This window comes from Corapipo altera, unplaced genomic scaffold (genome assembly GCF_003945725.1).
Source record: "Corapipo altera isolate COAL_440 unplaced genomic scaffold, ASM394572v1 56, whole genome shotgun sequence".
NCBI lineage: Eukaryota > Metazoa > Chordata > Aves > Passeriformes > Pipridae > Corapipo > Corapipo altera.
In genome coordinates this window covers 7,773,785-7,796,482 of record NW_020884896.1, presented here as the reverse complement: position 1 = coordinate 7,796,482, position 22,698 = coordinate 7,773,785, and the positions used below count along the sequence as shown (strand labels likewise).

The 22,698-nt window shown below is 41.2% G+C and overlaps 1 protein-coding gene across 1 annotated transcript in view; it reads right to left on the bottom strand.

Annotated features, from left to right (window-relative positions):
• Window positions 1-4,673: 4,673 nt before the first annotated feature.
• Window positions 4,674-22,698, bottom strand: part of SORCS3 (sortilin related VPS10 domain containing receptor 3) — a 292,438-nt gene continuing 274,413 nt past the window's right edge. Inside the window, exons 22-28 of the mRNA XM_027648351.1 lie at window positions 22,364-22,487; window positions 19,567-19,679; window positions 17,802-17,933; window positions 15,759-15,858; window positions 13,606-13,711; window positions 9,491-9,651; window positions 4,674-8,891 (exon numbers count right to left, since the gene is read on the bottom strand). Coding sequence (XP_027504152.1) covers window positions 8,827-8,891; window positions 9,491-9,651; window positions 13,606-13,711; window positions 15,759-15,858; window positions 17,802-17,933; window positions 19,567-19,679; window positions 22,364-22,487 — 801 coding nt within the window. The 3' untranslated portion in view covers window positions 4,674-8,826. The remainder of the gene's footprint in view (window positions 8,892-9,490; window positions 9,652-13,605; window positions 13,712-15,758; window positions 15,859-17,801; window positions 17,934-19,566; window positions 19,680-22,363; window positions 22,488-22,698) is intronic.

Here is a 22,698-nt window from a genome sequence, read left to right as displayed (position 1 = left end):
TCATGCAGAGTAGGGATGTCCCCCAAGGACTATAGGAGTTAATGACAAACCCACAGTGAAAGTGCCAGCTGATGCCAAAAGTATCTCCAGGCTCTCCAGCACCAAAGCCACAAGACTGCATGTGTTTGCCCTTTCTATGACTTTTCCTTTTAGAAACAGACAAATTGTTCATACTGTAAATATTTTTCATACTGTAAATTATTCATAGTCCCAAAGTACAATGGGTGAAGGGAGCGTTGAAGCTTATGCTGCAACTTTGCTGCATAACCTACAAAAGGAAGGGAAGTTTTATACAAAAATGAAGAGGAAAGTCCCTCAGCATCTTACAGTTCAGTTCAGATCTCTAGCAGCCTGTAGACTGAAACCGACAGGAACATTTCAAGGTTAAAAAAAAAGATTAAAACCATAGTCTCACAAGTATTTCTAACAACATCTCAGATTATTCCAAGTGTAGGTGATATTATTAGGCAGTAAGGTCCAGAGCCACAAATGGATTTAAACTCTAAAATTTGCCTGCAATAAGCTTTAGACACTTTACCACATGCATGCTGTGGAGCAGAGCTCTTGAGGTAACAGAAACCTTTCTCCTTCTGCTGGCAGCACTGTCTGTACCTCAGCATGCCAGTGGTGTGCTATGGCCACATCCTTGTAGACTCTCAGGAGACCCAGAATCACTCTGAAAAGAGTGGTGTGTATGTTTTGGGACACTGTAAGTGCAGTCAAACATTTCCAGATCTGGTAGCAGAAGGTGCTCCCAAGGTAGACTTTGCCTTATCTTGGTTGTCAGATTGTCTCACATTCATTTTCCCCACCTCTTGTCCTCCTTAAAACTTCTCTAATGTCCCTGGTTTCTCTCAAGGTTTCTTCAGGGAATGCTCATTTCAGGGACAGGTAGCTACACCCCTCCTCTTAGTCCGGTCAATTGCCTTAGTCAGTTCTTGAGGGCCCATTCATTCCCTGTAAAAGCTTATCCTTGTTTCCCATCCCAGACAATGATTTTAACTCATTCCCTCACCCAGCATACACTCCAATTAATACCAAGGAAAGAGGAGTGGGTCCCCTGAACTGAGAAATATTGCACAGTGTTTCATAACCCCATCTTCCTACCCTTTCCCCACTGACCTATTTAGGCTCATTTTCCCTACATCACACATCAGAAGCCATTTCTTTTGCATGGCAACCACCCAACCCATTGAATACAATTACATCCAACCCTTGGTTGAGCTTTGAAAATGGCCCACAAATTCTGCCTGAACCCTCACTTGCCCACCACTGCTCTACAAGGAACCTCAACACTCAGCACTGGGATTTCAGTAGGGAATAAGTTGCTTAAAACTTGAATTTCAATGCTGAGTGTCAGAATGTGGAAGCAGAGACAATTCCATCTTATATGGCCTGTGTGTGCTACATCTCCTGTTGATTCAGTTAACCCAGTCTGCATTTTAGAAATTTCCCATGCTAAAACCATTAAACGATTAAACAACCATGTGCCTCTCACTGTGCCTCCTGGTCAGCCACAGGATCTCAGCCAGTCTGGTCCATCTCTCCTCTTCCTCACTCTGCTTCACATCTGGCTTCCAGTTTTTCTCTCCTTTTTGCCTTCCAGGTTCATGTAACAACATAAGATTTTAAAAAACATACATCGTCATAACATTTTTGTTTCATTTAATAAACATACTTCTTCAGCCTCCCAACTATGTCCTTGTATGTGGTTTTTTTTATTAGTAATAGTATTACAATCTCCCTAAATTTTGATCTGAAAACTGCTTGACATTCACAATGAGGCATTAAAAAGGATTTATTTTGTCCTTGAAGTAGGTATGTAACTCCTCTTAATGTGAGAGCTCAGACTGGTGTAAATCAAGACTAAATTCACTGATATCGGGGTGCCTGAACAGGTAGAACCAGGATAAAGCAACGGTGAAGCAAATAATTTTGTATTCATCAAGGGTAAAATCCCAATAGCAAAGAGAACAATTGCTTTCTGTCCTGCCTCTACCTGCACAACTGCCTTAAAAATATAGTCAATAGAACTACTAATAATATTTTCTTCTGAAATTCAGGAACAAATGGTTTTTTGTTTCACAAGGACAAGCCTTTCTTTTCTTCTCACAACCAGACACTGACACATACTAATCTCATGAAACAGTTCACAGTGAGCAATTGTTGCCTCCTCCATGACCCAAAATAAACCCATTTCTATGGTCTCATAGAGAAACATCAGCAGATTTGTTTAATTAATTTTTCAGGGTCAAGGGAAAAATGTATAGATAAATATATTTAAAGGCTTTGAAAGCTTCATGGCAGCAGTCCAGCACTTTCTTTGCCTTTGCTTGCTGTCTAAGGGGAAAAAAAAGTAGCCTATAAAGCTTAGAAAAGTGATCTGTCTCTGGGTCTGGGGTTCCTGTCACCTGTCAATTCCCTGATGTAGCACCATGATATATAACAGCAGACCAGCACTCAAGTGATGTATTACAATAATATGTCAGTAATGCAATGGTGCTTTGATAGTCCTTAATAACCAGAGTACTTCACTGGGGAGAGGGCCAAAGGAAAAGGAAGACCTGGGCATGAGGCACTTTCAGCTAAGTGCTGCCTCACCTTGTTGAAGTGTGTAGAGCCATGAGCTCTGGATGGGAAACACCTTGTTTGTCCCCAGAATAAGGGCTAGAATTTGAGCAGCAGCATTCACAGGAAGGTACCTGGCATATAAGGTGTCTTATCTTGGGCATGAGAATTTTTATTTCTGGTTGTACCAAGACCTCGACTGAATCAAGGGAAAGAGGCTCCTCTCCTACCTTGCCAAGACTGGGCACACTGCTGGCAGGCAGGAACAGGGGGAGTAATGATGATTTTAGAGGGGCACTCATCTTTCAGAACAATACAAAAAGGTACATCAGGTGCCTGTCAGATTCTGCCTTGCAGCAGGAGAATCCAGCCTAGTGTCCCAAAGAGGGTGAAAACAGAGCCTGGGCTGGTTCAGGCATGCAACCCCTCCATTCCTGGGTGAGGATGCAGCCAGCCCCAGCCAAGCCTTGCTGCACTTGTGCTCTCTATGACAAACATCACCGCAATGTGGTTTATTGGTGGGGTGCAATGAGGGATGTGCTCCCATTGCACAAGTAATGACAGGCTCTCCCTGTATAACAAGAGCATTGCTGTGCAGAGAGCCCAAGCCAGGCCAAGCTTCTCAGTATTAACACAACAAGCCAGGGAAAATGGCCTTTATTTTACTTTTGTCTCCTATATTAGAGGTGTCCTACATCCAGCATGGCAGCCTTGGGTCATATTGGTGTTTTTGAGCACCACGGTAAGGACTGAGACAAGACAGCCATGTGCTGACTCCAGGAGCACTTATGACACACTTTTCCTGAGCAGCACCATATTCCCTTATAGAGGGGTATTTGGCACAACCATGAGAATATCAGATGCAGTAAACAATGCTTACACTGCCTTTGATAAAGGGAATGAGAATTCCATGCAACACAGCTGAATTCAGGCAAAGATTGAGCCATTGTTCATGTTTCTAGACTGTGATGAGGGCTGATGTTTAAGTGCCTGCATTTGACTTAACAGCTGTACTTAGATGGGTTCCTAATCACTGGGTCTCACTGGTAGCTTGTTAAACTATGGTAATTTCATGATTTCTGCTTGTCTGTTCACAACTTGTGTTTCAGGATCCCATGAACAGAAATGTTGCACTAGCATTGCTGTAAAGAGTGCCAGACACAAATATTTCAAAAGCCTTAGCTTTTGAAGGTCTTCTGCGATTCTGGAGGTCCCTCACACATCACACTCAGAGATGGGCAACCTAGTCTTTCATTGCCTCACCCTTTTAGCTTACTGACATAAAGCAAAAATAGAAACAACTGAGCTTTGGATATAAAAGGGAGAATAAACAGACACCACTGTATTCTTAAGTAATATATACATAAAAGTTTAGCTGCATCAGGTCAGAGAAAAGATTTGGGCCATTAGTCTGGCCTCCACCAGTGACTAGCAGTGGGCATCTGGGAAGGAGTATATGGAGGAGATGGCCATGGAGAAGAGATATTTCCCAGGTAGGTCTGCCACACTCCTGAAATTTGCAGTTTATGGACCTACAGAGCTAAAGGAAAGGGGTGGGAGGGGGGGAGGATATGTATGCATGCATGTGCATGGGTAGAGTTGATTGATACATATCCAGAGACATATTTCCATGCTCTTTTTTCCTTTTTAAACAGTCTCTTCTACCAAGGAGTGAAGAAAATACTTTTTCTTTCTTTTATTCCTTTTTTTTCCCCCTACATAAACACTCTACAGTCTCTTACGGGCTAAAGTCTGTTAGGTGAGAGTATGGGATTCATGGGGTCATGTCTGCACAAGCAGATAGTTCGCCTCTTCTATTCACCTCCAAGGCTCCAAAGATAATCAGCCTGCAGAATGGAAAGGTAAGAAGATAATTATTTTTGGAGGGGAGCAGTAAGAAGGAATGAGAGGTAGTTGTTTTCTCTTTTATCTTAAAAAATCTTGCCTTAGAACATTTCCCTGCTGACCCTCCATGTGCTTTGCATGACCCTGAACAACAGAGTTGGAGGGCCAGATATGGCAAGGGAAATTCAGAAGAAAGAGCAGACTTTGCCAAAAGGAAATATAAGAAGAACAAGGACTGAAAAAGCAGCCAGGGGTAACTCTGATGTACAAAAATACATTTATTTTCAACAATTTCAAAACCACTGCCTTTTTTTACAGTAGAAATATTCAAATGGAACAATAAAACCAAGAACAGTATATATATATGTATATATATGACTCATGCAGTTGTGTTACTGTGTTCAATACAGGTATTGCAATTGTCTGTCTCATTTAATCCTTTAAAATCATGGTGGTGGTTTGGGTTTAGTGCAGTGTCTGACACGTGAGGATTCTGGTTCGGTTTGTTAGACCTGGAATGTGTGTGGGAATTGATTGAAGGAAAAGGGAGGAGAAGAGGACATCAGGGCATCTTTGCACATCTGTGAAACCAAAGCTTAGTCTAGAAGAAAACACACACTTACTGCACATGGTCTTGTTGATGGCAACTGTTTCTGAAGCCTTCAGCAGTCTCCAGTCGCTCTAGTCTTACCTCTGATCCATCTGGGCTTAGTGCTGGGGGTCTCAAGCACTGGTCAAACTAAGCAGAGGATCTGTTTGGTGTTTACATCAGGTTGTCAGCCATACAGAGCCAGAAGCTGCACCTAGTCTCTATGCCTTATGCATTATTCCTAAGTTATAGCTAATACAGTAGAATCCATCATGGGGGAAAGGGTGGCAGTGATAGAGGGCACTGACCCAGTTTCTTGCTCTCTGTCTGTTTCTTTTCCTCTTTTTACATAACTAGAGTGTGGGAGCTATTTATGTTCTACTCATGCCATGGTCTCTTTCCCTCATTACTCAGGTAAGTAACAGTCTACAGCTTCAAGGATTCCCATTACATTTTCCCCAGGGGGGAATTTTTCCTGCAGGGGAAAAAATCCTAATGACAACCTCAAGTTATCTTGCAGCAAGACACACACAAACAAAAGTGGCCAATGCTCCAGTCTGTGCTAACACCACAGCTCAGTACATTCCAAAATAGATGAACAGTGTTGGTTGGCCAATGCAAACCATACAGAGGTCCCATGGATAGATAGATACAGCCCTCAGTATCCCACTGGAACACAGTAGTTACCCTTCTAGTATCCTAAAGGAGCAGCTTTCAGTTATGAACACAAGCTTTTTTTCAGCTGCCACGAGCCATGACTGTGCCCTAATGCAGCAGGTATGATTTGGCAAGTCTGGTCCCACGCACACCCTAGGGAGGTCTTTTCAGATGTGCATGGAGCACGCCCTGGTCCTGACAGCAGTGTGACAAACTACCCTGAGAGGTAGTGACACCCACTAAGTCTCATGGAACATGAAGTTTGAGCGAACTCAAGAATCAGTCAGGTCTTTCTGACATTCAGTTCTGCCTCCACGGATCTTTTTTGTCTGCTTTGTAGAATATTTTAGGATCATTTTGGATTCAAAATGGTTTTCTGGACAGATGTTTCTCAAAAAATTAACTGTATCATTCAGAAATTCCCTAGCCTTCATTGAGATTAAATTTCTTTCTGAGAAGTGAAAATGTTTCCATTTTTTCATCATTTTACTCTCAATTTTCCCTCCTTGCTTCCTCCCATTTGTTATGACACATTTAACAGCCATCTTTAAAAGTGTGAAAATTAAATTGCGAAAAGAAATTGTGAAAACTGCAATACCCTGCCTTTCCTGTTAAATCAACATGATATCAATCCCATGAAAAACCTAGAAAACTTCAAACAACAAGGAATATTTTAACTTTGTTTTGTGGTTTATAAAAGAGAAAGTTAATACAGAAAATAATGAGTACTTTACATTCAGTTCTCTGCAGCAGCTCCCCAAATTGGTCCTTTGAACCCTAATGATCAGCAAAGACTATGATCAACCCACAGTTTAGCTCAAGGCCCATGGGACCACTGTTTATGTACATCCCTCCCATCTATACCTGAATGGAAGCTATGGCCTTGTGCTAACAGTCTTATCACCAGACTAGGCCATTACTGTAAACTACTTTGATGTTTCAGTAGAACAAAGACAGTAATGCAACAGTTTATGCACATGTGATGGATGGAAACTCAAGGTTAAATAGAATAACACAGCCATCACTCTCCAGCTTATATTAGAATCCATAGCAGAAAAGTGAGGGAAGAAATAGTAGAGAAATATTTTTAAATCAAAAGAAAAGGTCCACAAGCCTGACTGAAATAAAGAAGAAGAAGAACTGAGAATATTTAACTTTAGCACTTCGCACAAAACAGTATTTCCCTAAGTTTTGGGTTTACAATTTTAATCTTGATATACCTCCTGTGTTTTTCTGCCCAACTGTGTTTAACTACTTTTCTCTACATCTGCAGACCCATCAGGATTTTAACCTTTGGAGTCCTCCATCCAGATCCTAAAAAATTACAACAAACATTGTCACCTGGTGTCATTTCAGCCTCCTGTTATCATGCAAACAAAAGAACATCTTCCCAGACGTGCGTTCAATCTTCCTTTCCCTCCAGTGGGGTCCTACAGCTCAGTACTCTGCAGAATAAGGTTCATTTTTGACATCATCAACTCAAGAAAAATGGATAAAAGTAACTAATCACTAGGTCAACTTCTTACCTCAGAACTCCATCACTCCTAGGGTATATTCTCAATTCAGTGTAGTAGAAAATTTCTAAAGAGCTTTTTCAATACATTTTCTTCATTAACATCCTTGCTCTAATTAGAAAGCATGAACTACCACACAGAAATTACTCTGATGGCATTTCCACTCTGAATTGGAAGCTGCTGTTCTGCAGCACTCATAAGAAGGACTTTTCATAGCTCATTTATACAAGTCTGACCCTTCATTGCCCTCTCCAAAGAGCAGTCCCTAATCGCATACATCTTGTTCAGCCAAAATTTACTACTCTTACACATCCTAAATAGCACTTCACTTCATCAGCTTAACTGCTAAAAGCATAACTTTTCCCTGGGAATAAAGCTACTGCAGCCTGCCTCACTGTTGAATTGAGGTTGTACTAGGTACTGCAAGGCCACTGATATTTGCCCACACTGAGATGGTGATAATTTCATGATTGTTTTCCTCATTTTCACTAACAAATGTCACCAAAATCCTTCTCAGAAGTTGACAACAGTGACAGAGATGAATAAACGATGAACATCGTTAAAATATTTATGACAGGCTCACAATCTGTCCCACTAATATCTTCTGCCCCATCATAGGAAATGACACCATACACATATATGTTAAAAAAGGCTTGCAGTTATACATAGAGAAATAAACTATGCTGCTTATAGGCAGCAGTGTCAGATTGAAATATGACAGACAACTGGAACACACTTGGAACCAAAGCGTGATTCAGCCACGGTCCCTGTTTGGCTGACGTATACGAGCACACGCGTGTGTGTGTGTGTGCACGCATGTGTGTGTGCACACGTGTGTGTGTGTGTATGTCTGTGTGTGGTTCAGGTTCTGTTTTAAACATATCTTCTTTTACTAAACATTAAATTATTTCCCAAGAAATAAAAAGCTATGTACATTGTAATTATCTACAGTAGGCCTTCAGCATCCTCGCTATTCACATGCACAGGGTTTAGGCTGCATTCATAAACTCAGGCGTGCTCCTCCACTGCTTGTGGTGCTGTCCCCTCCAGCCAGTCTGTAGTCCAAGGAACACTGATGTGTGTGTTTGCTCTGATTTTTTTCCTTTCTCAGCAGTCAGTAGTGCCAGAGGGTGACTGAAATTAAAAGCAATTAAAAGAGGCAAGATCCTGCAAAAAGCTGAGACATGCACGTCATCGGGAAGCAAGGGATGTTGGCATGTTGCAGAGCCTGGTCTAACAGCCCAGTCTGAACCCTCTGGCAGAATGAAGTAGATGATTCATGACTTAGTTTGAAAAGGGCTGAAAAGGGACAATTTACTTACAACATGTTGCCTAAGGTACAATACCTATCTGTTGGATTTGAATACTTAATTCCTGTTCTGTGTTTAACAGGAGGCTGGCATTCAAATCCCATTGCACACTGGACTCATTCTTTGCTTTTCATTTCTAATCTGATTTGTATTTCCTAAATATGAAGAACCCCTGTTATTTATGAACGCAGCCCTGGTAAACACAAAAAGCCCACCCCATCCCCTCCCAAATGATAATAATGACATATAACTCTTTCTTTTTTCATAATAATAATAATAATTATAACAATAATAATTACAAATAAAAAGTCAGAAATATTGTAGACCAAGTGGATTCTCAGTATTAAACACTAGTGCAGTTGGGGATTTCCTTTGTGCTTTCACTGTTGGCAATTGTTGAGATGCTTCCTGTGGAGGAGAAAATGGAGAAGAGAGTCAGTGAAGTAGCTTTAACAGTTTGGTCTATATTGCTTCTCACTTTTTCTTAGGATGTGCTTGTTTAAGTGTAAAGACAGCAAAGGTGTTTAGAAGTAAGACATCCTGTTTTGTATTTGCAATAAGCAGGGAGCATGCAGAAAACTCATTACTACAGCTCAGTTGACCAGCAGTAAACTCATTAAACTATTAGGGACATAATTGCTTGCAATCATAGCACGCCAACAGTGTTAGCTTGGCTCAGCTGATTCTTCTGAGGGTTCAGCACATTTGGTACTTCACAGGAGAGGCAGGGTCATGAGCAGGCATAAGTGAGAGCCACAGCTATTACTAAGTCCCATATACCTATTGTTGGCTACAGGTTCCTACCCTGGTCAAGTAACACTGTGGGAAAAGTTGTCAGAAAACTCCCTGTTAGCATGTTGGAGAGGGAGATTAACCCTTATCTCAGTGCCTCAGCCTCTACTTGTACCTGGAGTCACAGTCACAGTCACCGCCTCTCTAATACCCCAGTGACCAACATCCTCATCCAGACTGTGAAAAATAAAACCCAGTGAAGGGCTGTCTCTCACCCATCACTCTTGTGTCCAGCTCTTTGTCCATCAGCTCCTCAGGGTCTGTGAACTCACTCAGAGTGATTTTGGGGGCATTTTCACTTTGGCTGACAGAGCCAATCATTTCCTGCTCCTTGTCATGCTGAACTTGGGCATAGATGTTAATCCAAGGGATTTTCCTGCACAAGAAAGGAAAACAAGAGGCTATATTTTGTAACACAGGAATCCTCAGTATGTCATTTATTACTCAGACAAATTAAACTGAGACCAATCCCAGAAATGCAGCTCTTGCAGTGAGCCCTCAGAATGGTGAAAGCAACACAAAGATGTTCATCTCTAAAAGTGCCATTATCATCCACTGATTCCAATACCAGCCTAAAGCTACCCCAAATCTCAGGCCACTGACAGCTGTAAACCTGAGTGTTCTGGTCCTGTCCTTTTAAATGAGAAGTCGCACACACAGCGGACACTGTACTCAGCTCAGAGTGCAGCAATCAACTACGTACAATCAGCTGCAATTGTCAGCTCTCTCAGTATTTATTATATGATCAGTGGGGCATTGGAAACCAAAAGTAAAAATCAATTTGGGCACTATCAGTTGAGACAAAAAATTGCTAGGCTTGCTGCTGTTGACAAGCCCACACTGACTCAATAGGAATTGTCACAGAAAGAGTTATAAAGAATTGGTCCTGCCTCAGAGTACAGGATTTGGACCTCATAGTACCCTTCCAAAGTCTATTTGTTACCATCGCATTGCAAAAAAAATGTTTGTCATGCTATGGATCATGCAAGTTTGCAGAGACTTATTTTTCCTTGCTGCTCAGGAAGCCAAAAAAGTTAAGGGAGTATTTCTTCCTTCTTCCAAGTGAAATTAACTTGGACTGTTAGAATGATATCCTGGAAAGTCAGTTAGTTAGACAGTCCACACTGCTGAAAAAAGGAAAATCCAGAGAACATTTTCAGTTCCTAAAAGCACACAGGAGAGAGAAAGAAGATATATTCAAAAGAAATTATATAAAATGCCATATCTTTATGCTAATCTGTCTGCTGTTGGACATGTCAGAGACTGAAAGCAGTGGAAATTGCCTCAACTCTCATGCATTCAATAAATCTATGCTGATATTACTCCAGTGAAGTTTTGGCCTCAACCAACTAGTCTTATTGGCTTGATCTGGCATTCTGTTCTTAACCAGCAGCAGGGCAGGACATATTGGGAATGTTTAGCAGCAGATAACAAATCTCATTATCTTCTCCCTTTCTCCTAATCTGTAATGTTAAAATAAGCCTTACATGACACTAGAAGACATAAGAACTACACAGGGAATGCGAGAGAACTAAGTCATTCCCATAGGATTTAAGTGCCCAAAATACATCTGGAGATGTGTAGAGACATGGACATGCGAACATGCCTGGAGATACTGGAAGACTTAATTTTGCTTCCAAACAATGCAATGGCAGAGAAGTGGTTGTCTTCTGAGCTCGGAGAGGAAAGGTGAGAAAAGCTTTTTAGAACTGTGAAGCAGAGACCCCTCCACTTCAGAAGGGGGAAAAGGCGTTAGGGAAAGTTAGGGAAAAAAGAAACTGAGGTGGCTGTACATATGTGTATCCATACACACATATCTAATTCTGCTGTGCCTCCCAGTACAGGCACAGGTGGACACAACATCCCACCACACGACTCTGAGCACACACACTCCTGCAGTGCTGTCTCAGGACATGCACACTACCCGACTGCCTCATTGCTCCACCACTGCTCACCACTCATACACACACAGTATTGACCTGCTCATACTACTAGAAATGAAAGCACCTCTTTACGGTTTATTTGCATACTTTCGCCTCTTCCTTCCTTTTCCACCTGGACCTGCTCAACAAGCATCTCTCTGACAGCAGTGTTAACATGCCTGCTGAGTCTATAAATTGAGGGACTCATAATAAGGAGTCTGTGTGCAAACCAGCAAAGTACCAAATCTGTGAAGTTGTAGAGTTAAAAATTCATGCAGGCTTATTCTCTCCCCACCACCTTTCCCTGTATGCAGCAGTCCTGTATTCAGGCTGGGATCACCATTAATCAAAAAAGTACACATGGCTAATGGACCTCTGCATCACTGAGAGGTAGAGCAAAGCTTTTGGGTTTGCCCCACTTCTTCCACTAAGAATTGTTGCATGTTCTCATTTCTGCTTCATTGAGCCAGGGGTTTTAGAGAGAGCTGAAAACCTGCTTTCTGTTCTGAAAAATCAAGTTGAGGACTCTCTGTGTATCTGACTTATTCCTAAACTTTGTTGGTTCATTCTGGGTTCATCCTCTTTGGGACAGACCAGATAAGGGGGGACAGCAAGCTTTTTTTTTTTCTTAGCTTTTGTGCTAAGAAAAACTGATGCTTTAACCACCTTCCTCCTCACTCCCAATTTGTAATACCTTCAATTTTCAGACAGATTTTAACAAGGCAGGTCTTCCCAGCCCTGGAGCACAGTAGAAAGCTGATGGCTGCGATGCTCAAGGCTCAGGATGCTAAAGTAGTACAAGAGTCAGTTTTATGAGCTGTAGTAGTATAACATGACCTGGAGACTGCCAAAGCAGATTAACAAGCTCCTCACTGTTCTCTGGCAGCTGGAATATACAGATCCTTCTTTCTCATAACCGATTGCTGACAAAGACATCAGTCCAAACAAGAAACCATCTCACCAAGAAAGAAAGGAAAGCATGTCTTACACAGGCTTGTACCTATATCTTGACACATCCCCCAGAAAGACTTCTTTGCCCTCCTCATCCTACATATGGGCATGAGAGAGATCATCAGATGTCTCCCCAGCACATTATTAAACCAATGCCTTAAACAAGTCCCATGTCCCATTCCCATTCCCATGGGAAGTTGTATTCCACCTCACAGAAGCAGAGAGAGGATTTCAGACTGCGATTAGGAGGTCATGCTGAAGGCCTTGAAATCTGTGTCTGAGTAGATTCACATAAATGCATTCTCTGGAAATTATCCTGGGCTACTGAAGTCAGTGAGAGCTTGGTCACAGATATCAATGTGCACAGGATCAAGCACTAGAAGCAGGGTCACTCACTGATTTTGACAATGGTTAACCTAAGAGGTTAGAAATGAGGGAAACTTTAAACCTGAAGAAGAGGATACATGCAGTATTATCACTCCATTTTTAATATTGTTTGTATCCCACTATGATCATTAAAGAGTACTAGCATTATTCTGGAGTGCAGAAAAGCTGGAGAAAGAAACATAGCTGGAATTGGACAGAAAAAGCTGTAGTTTCCCCATTTGAAGGAACTACTGTGTCCAGGAAGTTGTTTTGTTTTGTTTTGTTTTAATTTTTTTTTTTTTTTTTTTGAAATTAGACTCAGCTTATGCTTCTAATACAGTATTTTACCACTGGGCAGGATCTGGGTACATAAATCATTTTATATAGTAAGTACTGTACTGAATGCAAAGTTCCTTCTAAGGAGCTCCATCTGCCTAAAATATATTCTCATAAAGCAGCCCTTCAGCAAACAGGTCATTCTTATCACATATTTTGTTTCACAGCTTGCAGCAGCCAAGTGCCATGGGCCAGCACTGGTCCTACCTGCTGCTGGAAGCAAAAGGTTTACATTAACATCTGTCAAAGTAAATCTCAGCACAGATTCCCAAAGGCATTTTGATGCTTTACACAAAATTTTCTGGCTTTGAGTCTCCCACCTTTAACATAATCACACCTGTTCCTCTGCAAAACTAACCTATTCACTTTGCAAGATACAAATGAGATGCTGCAAATGAGAAGGCAGATGGCCAGGTGGACATAGGCTCTATGAAGTCACACATTATGTGGTTTTTTGATTAAGCCTGCCCTGTGTATCTCAGGGCAGAGGATTCCCATTTCTGGTGTGTGGTTCAAACACATCTGCTGAAGCAGGCTACAGCTTGATTTCTGAGCTCTTGATGGGCTTTTGGAACACTGAGTTTGTGGTCAAAGGGCAGTAGATGGTTTCTTCTTGTAGAAATAGGGAACTATACCGGTCTAAGTCTCAGGCCAGCATAATTTGCTCTACGTTTACAGTTCAGGCACAGCTCTGCCTAGTTTTTTTATTAACCACTCAGTGTCTTCTTCTCCCATCCTAAAGTTTTTCAACTTACCTCTTGAATTTGTAGATTAAAAAAACAGCCAAGCCTACAAACACCACAGACAACAACATCAGCATCGCAGAACTGCTGTGACCCGAGCTGGAATCAACAAGGGGTGCTGCAGGACAAAAAGCAGAGCATTATATTTTCAGGATTTACAAGGGAACACATTATCTACCAGAGACTTGAGCTCAACTCTGTCTTTGTCACATCTGCTTTATCATCAGTGCATGGTGCATGCTATGTTCGGAAAAACCAATCAGTAGGAAACAAATTGACTCTCTTGTCCTTCAAAAGTCAAGCCCCCTTTTCAAGACAGTGCAGTCTAACATCTCCGAGTGAAAAGGCACAGCAAGACATGCTTAGCTGAATGCCTGATCACTCCTGTGTTCACACTCTGGGCTATTTCTTTTCAGGCTTTTCCAGGGACTGGAGTGGAAATGAATTTTATGAAGCGTGTCTTAATGCATGTGTATTCCCCTTTGGAGAAGCTACCTCAGAGCATCAATGAACAGCATGACTCCCATCTTCCAAGGACGTATGTCTGTCTCACATGTGACAGTCTTGTGAGAAGCCTCAAGGCTCATCCTGGTATTGGACCTTAGAGACTTTTAAATCGAGTCAGTTTTCATAATGTGGAGGAGCCCAAGCAATGATCCTGGACCCAAGCACGCAACACATTATAACATTTTGGAGATTTGATCCATCAATCCTTGACATTTTCAGTGGTTTAAATACAGTATATTCCTATACCTTGTTTATGCAGCTATTCCCACAGCTCATCAGAGCACACCATCTTAATGGCCTGAGCACTGTACTGAGAATCAAGTGTCTGATGAGAAGTCTCTAATGAGGCACAAATGATTATAAGTAGCAGCTGAGTGTTTCTCATTCTGCATAAATATTTGGTTTTGGTGTTTTACTATTCTCTATTCTTTTTCTGTCACCCTGAAGATGGGGACTAAGTCATGCAAATATAGTCACTTCTGATTTTGTTGCCAAATTTCCACACCTAACAATCTGATCCTGCCAATATTCTGCTACTTATACTTCTGACTGTTTTATGGAAAAGAGTGTCACTTCATCCATGGCAAAATACTATGGGAATGGTCATGAAACAGATGCAGTACCCACACAGAAGGGGGTGCAAGAATAGTTGTGCAATGTATGTTAAATGTGGTGTCTTGCTAAAATAAATCCAAATTCTGGAGAATTCGAGCCACCTGGACACTGCAGACATTTGTATCCCACTCCCAGTTTTTCAAATTAAATAATTCCAACCTACTCCTGTTAACATCTGACTCTCATCCCCAAACAGTGTTACAGAGTGAAGGGAAAGTCACAAGCTTTGATTTACCCCAGTTCTTGGCTCTCTCAGAGCCTCCCATAAAAAGAAGCTGAAGTGTATTACTGTGGAATAGGAATCCCAGTCTTTCAGAGAGGCTATCAGCAATGGTACTTGCACAAGATCCCACATTGCAGACAATTGCAAGGGCAGTCATAAAAAGCAAGGGCAAAATTAAATCCATCACCTCCTTTGTAACCATGACTGTCTCACCAACAGCTGAGAGCTTCACATCAGGGTAGTTTAAAGCAAAGGGGGTGACAAAGCTTAAAGTGACTGTTGGTTATTCTGTCCAAAAATGAAGATAGGTTGAAATTTAAATAAATTCCAATTGGTAGAAGTCAATATTCAGGTACATATTCCCTGTAAGAGGCCTAGATCTTCCTTTCATGAGCACTTTGCCACTTTAAAGGTTTTTAGCTAGTAATAACTGTAACAAGCCCTTTGCAATAAGGATTGATCCAATATCCATGTAAGTTAGCAATACCTCCCCTGAATTCCACATGTGCCCAATGAGGGCTTTATAGAACACCATTCACCTGGTTTTCTAAAACACTTGAAAAACACCAGTGCACTAGTTAATTAAACCATAGGGAACTCTTACAAGGTACTTTTTATACTTGTACAAACTGGAGCATGAAGATGCCCCTGATGGATTGTTTTTAACATTTCCTGCTTCTTCCACAATGCGTCGATATGGTGAGTCCCATGTGTCCCAGTAGCACATACCAAACTGTGAGTGCTCTGATGTAAACTGGTTCTCCTGGAGTTGTCTGAAGCCTCAAGAGAACCACAGCTAGGCATTTGACTCCACACTCACCTAATGTTAACTGAGTAACATATACAACGACTTCAACACTGGGCTTCAGTTCAAACTGGACCAGGTTCTGGTTGAGAGCATTAAAAAGGATTTCTACCACCTGAAGAAATAAGAAGAGGTACAATAGTTACAATATACAAGATAGCAAAGTCTGGAGAACATTCAGGAATGCACGTAAGCCTAGAAAGGTGGCTAATTTCTCTTAGTGCTTTCAGGAAGGACTGAGGAAGTGGAAAGAAATGTACATGTGCTCTGTACGAAACTCTATGTTATTGTGTGCAAGTCTCCCTTACAGGACTTTTGAGACTTACATAGTATGTTGTTATATCTCTCCTGAGGAGCAAACCAAGAGGGTTAGCAATTTTCTTTTTCTTTTTTGAGGGGGTTACAGGAGGAGGAGGGAAAATAACTAAGGATCTTTTTACCCTCGACAATATCCTGTGAGTTTGATCAAATGCATTTGGCAATCACTGACCTATTAGCCTTTTATTGGTGGATAATGGAACTAAGTTAGGTAGTCCCAACTTACACTTCTTTTCTTACATTGATCCTGTCATGTAGCTTCTATTTAAATAGGCTATTGGAGAGATGAGACAATCCAGTTTTTAAGATTAGTGGAAAATTTGCCATATTTCTCCACCATTTAGAAAAGCAGCCTTAGACTGTAGTTTACTGGAGTTGCTGAGCTGGGATATCAGCAATCCTGCTATGATGTATTTATTTGGTCACCCCAGAGCACACACTTGGCATGTCACACTGGAACCTGAGTTTGTTAATTCCTGATCTTCACAGAGTAGTTCTCATAGACAGGGCACAGCTACTGAGTATTCTTGACAACCTACTCTCCAGGGCAGAGCTCCTCAAGCAGAAGCCAACAACAGGTGCCAAGGTACAACTGAGTAGACTGTCAAATAAAATTAGAGCACGAGAGCTTCAGGCCTCATGGCCACTTAGTCAGAAACCTAACTGAGGTGTCAGCATAAGACTGATACATGAAATATTTACACAATAGCTTGTTCAGATGGAGTTCTAGTACTGACAGGTCCTACTGAACAGGATAGACATGACTCCCAGAACACCTCCTCCAAAAAATCTTTCAAACCTTCCCACTTCAGTGCATCTCTTCTGCACTCTGAACACCATAAATTTGAGAGGCCAGCTTTGCTAACTTTCTAGGACAAAAGTGCTACTCTGCAGGAACTGACTTTACTCAGTGGGTGATAAGAACATCCACTGAATTCAGCAGTCCTCTGAATTATTTAATATTTGATCACAGAAAACTTAGTCTTCCAAGAGTTATGTGGCACTGGGCTCGCCCATAGCTTGCACGCTGCTGCATAGCTTGTATGCAGCACTGTAAAAATGCTGCATACAAGAACACTAGCTAGAGCTAAGCAGCCTTTCCAGCAGCAGTACTTCACTCCTTTGCCTTTATAGACTTGATTTAATCACGTGGTAATTCTAACATGAAAGCTTCAGCAGACTAATGCTGTTGTTCCTAGCTCTTTCCTTGCCTGCATATCACTGTTGCTATTCATCACTGTAATTACCTATTTATCTAAATGGATGGATATTGTAACTTCCAAATATAGTTTGCACAGGACATTCGCTGCTGCAGAGAAAAAAAAAAAAAAAGAGGCCTTGTTCCTGTGATATATGAGCTGAAGAGCCTGATTTATTTTTAGTAAACCTCAGTATATTATCTTGCTGCTTTGGCCTCTGTCTATTAGCATTCCTCCAGGGAGTAGAGGGAGTACATATTCAAGGTTCCTTTGGCCATAACTACCGTAATAAGGACACACCACTGATTTAGTAAGAATTTCTTCTAGTGGTAGACTGTGACATATTTCAGTGAGGTATTAGAAATCCTGTTTTTCCTCTGAAAATAATTTTCTTTAATGCCATAAACTATAGTACCACAGTCCCAGACGCATCCGTTTGCACCACACTTATTGTAAGTATTTCCAATGCTGCACAACTTAAGGGGCCCATCTGCAAATGATACGACAGGAATAAATGTTCCATTAATTCTTCTTTCCTTACTTGCTCTAGATCAGCCTCACTGCTTTTTCTCCTCTCTGTTGTGTTTTTATGGGGCAGTATGAACAGTTCAGCAGAAGTAGGTAGTCCAGGAAACACAGCTACCAAGATCTGTTCATCAGGGATACCAGTCACCTAAAAAAAAGTAAAAGAAAAGCAAAAATGAGGTTTCCAGCTGCTATTTTGTGAGTCATATTTCTATTCACTACTAGAAATGGTGCTGCCATTAAATTTTTATTTGCCCATTCCAGTATAGGTGTTATGGTCCTAAGGAGCCGGTCTGCCCATTTAGTGGGTCAGAAATTGAAGTTCTGCTAAATATCTACTCTACTTCCTTTCTAGAAGTAAATGTAGGCTTCACAACATCCCTGGACCCAAAGATCTCAACCCAAAGTCCAAACACAGCGTGTCTCCAGGTCTGAATTTTCCACACAGTTCTTGCTACAAAAGAATGACCCAAACTCACATCCGGAAAGTGTCTCAGGGTGACCACTGGTGAGTGTGCAACTAACAAGGACATATGAAGAAAATTGCCTGCAATCACTTTACATTATCAGGTTGTGGGGATCCATATTTGCCATACATGAATAACCATGTCCACAGTGGGAGATTTTTTACTACTGTGGCTGATCAGGAGGGTTGTGCGAGGGGCTGCTCAGTTTACTCAACCAAGAGTACCTGACGCTCACAAATCCCATTCCTGGTGGGATATACAAGCAAGCACTTCTACAAGATTTCTACTGTTCTCTGTAACCCTTCAGAGTTACAACGTAATTAATCTTTTTTTCCCACAAGCTTGACTCTGAATACGGTAAAAGGGAACAACAGTTTAAAAAAATTAACTTAGTGTTTTCTCAGAATGAAAAAACAATGTAGGAAATCTTATAAACTGTGAATTTTGAGTGGGCTGCAGATGAGAAAAGCTGAGAAGGTTTGTACTTTCCCAGTAAAAATAATCAGACTCTATTTCTAAGAACAGCTGTAGCTGGAAAAAAAAAAGCAAGATACATTTTTGGCAGGATGCAAAACCCACAAAAGCTTGTCTAAATCTATCTCCTGATTGCATACAAAACCAAAGTCCCTGACTATTTGATATCATAAATTATTCTGTCCCCTTTCCTGCAAGAATATTAGTACTAATTTACATATTCTAATTAATCCCAGAGGAAGATTCAGTATTCTTCCTACCCACAGAAGTCTCTCTTTATCCTGTATTTTAAAGGTAAGTTTATTTTCACTCTGAATTCTTATTTTTTTGTCCCAGTTGGAAAGGGAGTAGAGCTCTAAAATGTTCAGTTGCTACATGTAGCTGCATGTGGAACTCCTGACTGAGTATGAGGAAGAGGTAAATATCTTCCTCATGCATCCAGCATACTACAATACCTGTCTTCTGGGATGAGGTAGATCAGCTGCTTAACAACGTGCAGTAACACTAACCAAATATTTGGAGTAGAAAACAGTAGATACCGTCATATCAATTTGTCAAGATAAAAATAATGACAATCAAGAATTTGCAAAATCCTCAAGGATATTAAAAGCTAAAAAGTACCACAAAAATATTAATAAAAGTAATTGTAATATTTCCACAAAATTACCAATATAATTTGCCTCTGTAAAAAGATCCAGCACGCTAAGAAGCTTTTTATTGATTTTTAATGACAGCTTCATTACTGCTGTCCTTTCCCGTTCTTTTAAGCTAGTATGTCAAAAAAGTGCATGTTTTAACCACCTAGTCAATATTAGTAGACACAAGGAAACAGATGCTCACCTGTACTAGTGCTCTCTTGATGACTTTCCCAATGTCTTGTCTCCATTCAGGGATGTCAGGGTTATGGTAGTCCAAGTTGGGAGAAAACGAAAGGAGCTGAGATTGGAAATACTCTGGAATAGAAAAACAGTATTTATGAGAAGATTAAATGGGCAGTGTTCAGGCTACAGATAAGGGTGCAGAAGACAACAGGAAGACCATAATTATCTTAAAGCGAGAGAGAAAAGGCTGAAGGAAGAAAAAGGCTGGCTAAAACTAAGTAGGACGGAAAGCTTGTAAGGAACAAATTCTTATAATGGTTCTTATAAAGGACATTTTGCCGTAATGCCAACTTCTGGCTTTCCCCAAAGAAACAGAAGCAAGAATGAGAGAGGTGAGGAGATGTCTTCCCTTCACGATGCCTCTGAGCTTTGCAATTTTGCCACTCAACTTTGTCAGATTCTGCTTGCAAGGAAGTTGACCAGAAAATAAGGCAGCACCTGACTGAAATTTAGAAGGTCTGTATAACTGTATGCATTGTGGTCTGCAGAGCAAACACTTGCTGTAAGTAATGTTTTCAAAAGCATATTATCTGTTTGCTCTCCTGGAGGGAAGCCATGAGTGGTTAATACCCCAACAAAGCAGAACACAGTGGTGCTAATGACTGGCTAATCAAGCAATGGCTATTCACAAAACACTTGGAAATTGCTTCCTAATTGACTGATTGCTGGGAAGAAGAAAAACTTCCTAGACTTCAAATACAGAACAATTTATTTTTTTTTCCAATTCCAACTCTCCCCTCTGGTGTCACCAGAGACCAAGCCTGGAGTCCTTATGACACCTGTGCACAATGGATTTGGGCCAGTGGAAGGCACAGATCCAGGACAGGAATCAAGTTCAGATTTAAGGTATCAGGGCAGAAGACTCTCCTTTATGTTTCTGGAGATGTGCTGTGTCTCACCTTGAAGCAACTGATCTCCAGGCTCTTCAAACAAGTACCATTAATAATTTGTAAGAAGGCACTAGTTTTAGATCAAGATAAACCATCCAGAGTATAAATGAGGAAATCCACAGAATAGCAGGGATGTGCCAGCACAGCATTTATTTGGCATCTTTTGCAAGATCTGTTCTTTCTTTCTAAATGGTGCAGTATCTTTTTAAATAAAACAAGCACCAAAGAGAGCAGGGAACCTCTCTCAAGTTCTGAAGGTTTATCCCAGAGCCTGATATATAAAATCTGCTTTTGACCCCTCAGTACCATGTCCAATTTATTTTTTGAGCAAATTCTTCTCTGTTATTCTCAATTTGAGAAAATCCTTGATAAATCTCCTCCACTGATAGCACCAGAAATCCATACCTTCCTGCCTAGAGCCATAATCACTCGACACAGGACACAGATTAGGGTACAAATTTAACAAAGTGCATGTTTACTAAACGTGTCACTCATTTATGTACTCAGATTTGAACTGATCACCCGACTGGGGGATTGGAAGGACTCCTTCCCTAGACCAGGTCAGTCTGCAGCACAGCACTGCATAGGACTATTTGGACATTTCAACTGGGTCAATTTCTCTTTGTGTTAAAGCCAAAAGATTTGGATCTTTTAAATAGAATGGCAAAATTTCTTCCAAGGTGTTTAAAAACAGAGTCAAGAGAACACTCTCTGGGACCTACTGGGACAAAAGACCGAGATCACCTGTGGGGATCTCTCTTAGATATGCCTGATTCAGGTTTATTCCAGAAACTAGTAGAAAGATGGAAATTTCCCAAAAGTAAGTACTGCATTTGCAATGCTCAAAATCATCAAGTAGTAGGTTACTAATACTTGCTAATAGCAAGTTTGGGTATTATTAAATCATATTAACAAATTATTAAAACCCATTGTATTTTATGGCCAGACAATCCATAAATATCTATTTAGCTGGTTGCTACGTCTGAGCATACAGCAGGACATTTATACGTATTTAATTACTGAAACAAGGCACACATGGTTCAACCACACAGTGCTGGACTTCAAATCAACCCGAGTTATTTGAAGCCCAGGTCTCTCACTAAAACTTGCTATCCAAAGAAAAGCTTGTCCTCAAATGTTGTATGCCACTAACTGGAAAAGGAAAATGAAGACTGGCCCAGGGTGGAAATTATTCTCTGGAGACATCTCAAAGTCCTGGCCAGAGCTGCTGAGATAGCCCTTTCGCTCAGGAGTTATCAAGCCCCAAACAGGGTAACCTCTGTGGTCTGCCAAAGGGTGTTTTTTGGAGCCCATGGAATGCAGATACAGCAAGAACATACCAAACATTATCCATGGGGAAATCCTATGGGCTCACTCAGACCTCCAGCTGTGACATGGAAGATGGGCAGAGATAGCAACAACAGTCATTTCTGTCCCCTCTTTTCCAGACCCCTCCAGACCCCTGTCATCTATACAATCACTGAGAGAGACACCAGGTGCATTCAGACCACCTTAACGGTGAACTTGACTATTTCTTTCCACAGCTGGGAAGCTGAAGGAAGGAAGTCTGATTGCAGCTCCAAGTGGTTTTTATTTTTGGGAGTTGCCTGTCTGGGTGTACAGACAGACCAACAGACAAAGGAGACACCAGCCACCTTACTATTGCTGAGTTTACAAATTTGGCTAGCTGCCACACCCTATTCACTTCTGTATTCTGTCATCATGACAGAAATCTTTGTCATCAGAGGTTTGTCTCCAGAGGTTCCTCCAGACACTTATTAGTTCCCAGAGTTCATTTTTGATCAGCAGTGTCTGTCTGTCTGTCCTTCAACCCCCTGAGACACGATTGTGAAAGGCTGATGGTACCATGCACTGCGATCTCCTTGGTGTCTTGGATGAGGGTGTTGCCTCCAGCAACTTGCACAGTTACCGTGTTCGTCCCCTCCACAGTGAACATGTACGAGATGCTGCTCTCCAAGGTGATGAGGGGCTGTAAGAAGCAAACACAGATGGCAATATCAAAATCAGGGTGAGATTAACTCAGGATCACAATGTGCACTTTAATCTACCAGGCAACAACATCCTTCCTCCCTAGTACAGGCATTGTGCTACAAGCTTTCATGTCCTGCCAAGGACAAAACATGGCCCAAACACAACTCTGTGAGAAGTGTCCCATAGGCAGAGTTTTCTCTCACTTCAGT